At 37.3% G+C, this 6,185-nt stretch overlaps 1 protein-coding gene across 1 annotated transcript in view; it reads right to left on the minus strand.

Annotated features, from left to right (window-relative positions):
• Positions 1 to 393: 393 nt before the first annotated feature.
• The window catches only part of SLC25A21 (solute carrier family 25 member 21), a 114,923-nt gene continuing 109,131 nt past the window's right edge, over positions 394 to 6,185 (minus strand). The window contains exons 7-9 of the mRNA XM_009280686.1: positions 3,951 to 4,132; positions 3,081 to 3,133; positions 394 to 538 (exon numbers count right to left, since the gene is read on the minus strand). Coding sequence (XP_009278961.1) covers positions 468 to 538; positions 3,081 to 3,133; positions 3,951 to 4,132 — 306 coding nt within the window. The 3' untranslated portion in view covers positions 394 to 467. The remainder of the gene's footprint in view (positions 539 to 3,080; positions 3,134 to 3,950; positions 4,133 to 6,185) is intronic.

The raw sequence follows: 6,185 nt of genomic DNA on the forward strand, positions 1-6,185 counted from the left end.
CATGTTCCTAACCTGGAGTCAATGGAGCTGTCAGTTTACACTAGCTTAGTACCTGGCTCCACAGGATTATTCCTTTTTTTCCTTCAAAAATCCCCTGAAAGTTATTATCTTGCCATTTCAGCTGAAATTTTAAAAAAAGTCTATTGACTACACAGTATAATTCAATGTCCAGAATTTTCAGTTTGTCCTTGAAAAACTAACTTGTTTCTATGTCTCCTTTATATTTTCTCTTGATCCTGTAAAACTATTACAAATATCAACTGTGCTATTTACTTATGCACTTGCAGAAAAGCATGTGCTTAAATGTTTTCTTGGATCAGGACCTGAAGACCAAATTTGTTTTGAACTGTATTAACATCAGTGTAATCTGAGGGCATTCGCCATCATAAAGGATGAGAATCACTTTTACTTTATTAAAGTGTATTTTAGAATGCATATAATTTTAAAGAGTACATTTTTCAGAATTGCTACTTGTGATCAACTGTGTCCTGAAGCCAGGCATAAACGTATTCATAAACCAAAAGCATCACTGCACCACCTGGAAGAAAAGATATTATTTTACTACATACAAAATTCAGTATTTTCAAGATTTTGTAGAGCATTTGTAGTGTGTAATCTAAACCAGGATATGGCAAAGCCTTATTTGCAAAATGGATAATTCTACTAATTCCCTAATTCATTAAAAAATCACCAGTTCTTAAACCATACCAATTTTATTTAATATTAGACCATAAAATTGATGTGAAAAGCTTGTATATTAAATCAAAATCACTCTCAATGTGATTTTTCATATCATTTTTTCAGGATTAATATTTTTCTTTGTTCTTTTACAAGTGAAGCTTTTAATCTGAATATGTGTATATTTGTGTGTTTGTTTAGAGTTAGATTTGGCCATGAAAGAGCAACTTGAGTAGTGAAATGACAAAAATTCATCACCAGGGTGATGAAATGCTTCCAGGTGAGGTTCAAGAAAGGTTTTCAGTTGTTTGTTTACCATGTCTAAAGCAGAAGATCACAGTAGTGAAATGAGAATAACCTTCCTGTGCCTGTACCTGGCTATGAATCCACAGGCAAAGTTTTGATCTGATGGAATGGCATTATCCGCTAGAATTGATAACAGTATAAAACCCCAGCTTGAATGACATAAAGTATCTTTACTGATAGTGAAGCCCTTCTGTAACCGGGCTGAAATTACTGTCTGAGCTAAAAAAGGGAACATTTCAGAAGGTATATATATGTAACTAAACATATAGAGAAGCTTCTAGTTGGAGAAGATGGGGAAGAGAATCAGATTCCAGGCTGCAGAAGCAAAAGTGTTACAATGTGCTATTTGTGAGTGCTCGCACCGGGGCACAAATATTTTCTTTCCTTTGCCTTTGCCTGTTGGCTCAGTTAGCGGGTTAGAGTGGCACCTCTAACAAACAAGTCTTCTGCTGAACTGGGCTGACCTTTCTAGGTATGATGGGCACACAGAACCACCACCGGGCACACAGAATTACCACATGAGTTTTCCCATGTTATTTATCCTAACAAACGATCATCAGATTTGAAATCCTTTATGAACAGCAACTCACAGACAGCTAGACAGAGCAAAAGTTTGCAAAAGGCTTTGACCAATAAACAAATCATAGACACAATGTCTAAGGTGTGATTTGAACTCAAATCAAAGCTGATTCCAATTCTCATACTGTGTGATCTGTTTGTATATCTCTTTTTCTGAAAGCATTCACATGTTGAAAGAAGGAATTACCTTCCCAATCACAATAAAGATTGCATTACTGTTTCATCGGAAAGCCAAATCTATATATTAGTCGATGGGACTACAAAAGCTTTTAAAACAAAGTACACACTTAACTGACTTGCTGGATCTGGGCCTGAACGCATAGTCGTTTGTAAGATGGAAAATTTTATTCCAAAATCTGCTGTGCTAACGGGTACTGGGGAAGCAAAACCCTGCCTTCTCTTTGTCCTTTATGTAATCTAGTATCTTTGGAGTATGAGGGAAAAGGCTTTTAGCTCCAGAGTTATGCCTTGCCGCCCTGTTTCCCCTCCCCACCTTCTTCCTTTACCCTGCACAATAACCAGGCATGGTCTAGCACTTAGCCAGACGGATTGGATATGCAAACATTTACAGACAAACCTAATGCCTCCTTTATACCGCAGAACAGACTCTGTACCTACTTGCATTTAACCATGTGTGTTCTTGCCTATTAAACCACCTTGCACAATTGGAAATACAATTTCACGGAAATGGGATACTGTTCAAATTGGGGCTTCTGCTCTTTTTGACACAGACTGCTGCTGTGGGCTGGCAAAGTCTAAGGACCCAGTGCTTTGCTTTCATGATTAATCAAAACCAGTCAGGGAAAAACAGTCTAAAAGTCGAAGAAGATCTAGCTGTCAACCACTGTGCTCCCGCATTTGGAGTATCAACTAGTGAGAAGGGGTCAATCAACAAACCCAGTTTTGTTATCCTTGTCCTCTTAGCCTTCTAGGGCCATGCAAGTCTCTTCCCAGCTCATGCTATTGGTCTTTTAGTGTCCGTTCCTTACAGCCCCCGCAGAGCACAGGAAGAAGAAAGTAACTGGAATTTGATACGCTTGGGCTATGCTTCGAGTAGTTGAGAGCATTTATGCTGGAAAGACTCTAACTAGCATTTTAACGTGACTTTACATGGGTACAGAATAGTCCTAGTGAAACCAAAAAATCCCATTAGAAGGAATGGGACAAGCTTTAAGAAACACTTCCAAAGGTATTACAGTTCTGGCATTTGCATGGATGCATTTGGCTTGTTCACAAATAAAGTAATTGCATAAACCAGCAGTTACTTGGAACTGCAATCATCTGATGTGTATGTGTAAATTATATTTTTAGACACATATTTAGCCAAATCCATCTATGATACTATTAGATGATGCTATTATCAAAAGAAATCATTCAAAGATGAAAGAGATTTTGATGATTTCTGGTACACTGTTTCATTTATTTGACTGATGCTTACTACATTTTTTCAAGAAATTGAAAAACGGGAAGAGAAAGCAAGAACAAAAGCAATATAGAAATGACAGAGGGAAAATTACCTGGACCAAGCCTCATGATCTTGGGAACCAAGCCTTTGTACAGAGCCAGAAATCTGTAGCAGAAGAAAAACAAACAAAACATTTCAAACAATATTCTTGCTCTAAAAGAAGAATGGAACTTTAGCATGTGTTTGTTAAAATGCTGGCAGAGCACTTAGAAGCAATTATTTGAAATTACACATGTTCAATAGCAGGAAGTATCTGGATTTTAACATTTTACAGAGGCAGATCAGATGAAGAGAAAAAGTTAATCAATGTTCAGTCACAAAAGCTATGTTGTGAGCCTAGCCAATCAGAAATATGACTTTAATCAGTGAGATGGTTTTACTTTCAAGACAAGTCTGTTAACAACAGCTGCATACATGGACAAAATGACTGCTATAATTGAATATCAAAGCTACAACTCAGTTCCCACTTGAGAAATATTTTAAAAAGTTGGAAAACGTTATTGCCACAAGGATCTGTCCCCAATTTAATTATTTCAGCAGTCATTTTAAAGGTACAGAGGTCTGTATAATTACAATTGGATTAAATTGGGAAATATCCTGTTTTCTGTTGATATTTTCCTTTTACAAAATGAAGAGTTGAAAAAATTACACATGAGATATACAAAGCATTTATTTGTGGAACATAAATTTCGACAACCCAATAATCATCTTGTAAGTCTTTTGTAAAAGTTCACATGGAGTAGCAGGATATCTCCTTGTAATTCCAAAATACATTTTCAAAATGTTACATTGTGTTCTTTTGATACTGAGTTCAGGGTGGCTTAATGGTCCTCGTCAAATCTGAAATATAACAACATGGTTTTATGGACCCATATGAACTAAAACAGAGGTCTGGACATTTATTAAAATAAGAATGTTTTACCCTTCCTCTTTATAGACTGTTGCCATAGTTTTAAAACAGGTTCTGTACTTGATCTCTCCAGGAACTGGCTGTGGTCCTTGAATCCTACTTTTTGCAACATCAAAAGGAATGTTAATAATTGAGGCTATTGTTCCTGAGACTAGCCCAATTCCAAATTTCCTCAAAAACTCCAAATTTGGATCCTACAAAAAAAGAGAGAAAGAAAGAAAGAATAAAAAGGGAAACGGAAGGACCTAGGCAGGTTAAGCACTATAAAGTAATATGTATTTAATCAGAAAACTCACACAACACAACACACTCGTGTTATTTTAGCGGAACACATTAGGATTTCCTATGCTGGAACTTGTTTTCTTGACAATCCTATTGGCTATGTTTTTACACATGGTCTAAATTGCTGAAGTACACATTTCCTCACACAGGATTTATAAACACAGTTCATAAAGAAAGACTGGTATGGCATATGGGGATGATTTGTATAATTGGGCTTCACAATGTACTTAGTATTACTGTATCAAAACAGGAGAAATCCAAGCACACTATTAGCTAATTGGCCAGAATATTTTACAAGTGACAGCAACTACCACCATGAAGCCTAAAGCCTACTAAAACGCTCATTTGTGTGTTGGACCCCCAAATGCTAAATTAAATAAAGGCTAATCTCAGTCTGCTGCCATTCCCCTCCAGGTTTTTTACATTTATTTTCACATGTAGCTGATCCACTGTACTGAGAAGTGCTAGCTTCCTGTTATTAACAATCCAACTCGGCGCAACTGCAAAAGAGCCTCCACGTTCTGCGCATTATAAACGGTGGTAACTCACTCAGCTAATTGGCTGAAGAATTTACAACAGATTGTTTCTGGACCCTACTATATACTCATGGTAAAAGTTAGAAGCAGGTTAGAAGTGCATCTAAAAACTTCTTTGCTCACTCACAGTTCACGGTCCAACGGGGTTTTATTTGATCTTTGAGAAAGACCTCCTACCTTGGCATTTTCTATGACATCAAAGAACTCGGAGTTTATCTGGGAGTCAAAGTCTCCTGAAGCAAGTTTAATCCTATTTCTCTAAGCAGTGGAAGTCACAGGGAAGTGTGTTCCAGAGCATTTCCTATGCACATATTTTTTTGCTATTGGTCTTCAACAGCAAGGACACTTTTTTGCTACAGGAGACTCCACATATGCAGTTCCATTTTTTTTCAAGAAGGTACTTTAATTTTACAAAATCATCAGTAAAATAACAAATGATCTTGCCATGTTATAACATCAGCACAATATTAAAATGAAAGTTCTTTGTTTCCTAAACCTGTACATTTTTGACTGAAAAAGGAAACAATGAAGAAGTTTTCCTTTCCAGATTAGCAACAAGAAACATAAATTAAAACTTCCATAATATACATTAGACAAAGTCCATACAGGTGTTTAGAGAGAAATGTCAAAATCAACAGGGCTTTTTATTACTTGCAGAAAAACTCAACACCTTGATTTCACAAAACATGAAACATACTGGTAATACCTTTTAAAAATTAGAATGGCTTGTGGTACATAAAGAATTGCAAGACTTCATTAGCAAAAAGCTTAGCAGCAAATTTCTGTTTATTCTGTACATACTGACAGTGGTTTAAATGCAAATAAAATAAAGCCAATATTTCTGGTATCTAGGGAAGAAAAAAGGACCCTTTTTGAAGTTTGAGGGGCAGCAGTATGGTTGCCCCGTTCCAGCATGGTGCCTACCTACCTCCGGGCAGCAGGTGTATGTTTATACCCACACCTGAGAGCTAAATACTATTCCAGATTGTACTAACCTCCTCAAACCAGGCTACAGTGAGGACGCTACAACTGCTCTGTTGACTTTTCATAGTCCAGAATGGTCTGAAATATCTTTGTCAAGCAATTTGGCACAAGGACACTTTCTTCCATACTGCCAAGCACAGCGGGCTGCCCTCTGGGCTGGGCAATACGCGTTAGGCAAAAATATTTACTTGTTAAGTGTCCTGGTTTCAGCTGGGATAGAGTTAATTTTCTTCCTAGTAGCTGGTACAATGCTGTGTTTTGGATTTAGCATGAGAATAATGTGATAACACACCGATGTTTTAGCTGTTGCTAAGTGGTGCTTACGCTAGTCAAGGACTTTTCAGCTTCCCATGCTCTACCGACTGAGAAGGCTGGAGGTGCACAAGAAGCCGGGAGGGGGCACAGCCAGGACAGCTGACCCAAACTGGCCAAAGGGATATTCCAT

The sequence above is a fragment of the Aptenodytes forsteri genome, unplaced genomic scaffold, assembly GCF_000699145.1.
Source record: "Aptenodytes forsteri isolate BGI_AS27 unplaced genomic scaffold, ASM69914v1 Scaffold193, whole genome shotgun sequence".
Taxonomy (NCBI): domain Eukaryota; kingdom Metazoa; phylum Chordata; class Aves; order Sphenisciformes; family Spheniscidae; genus Aptenodytes; species Aptenodytes forsteri.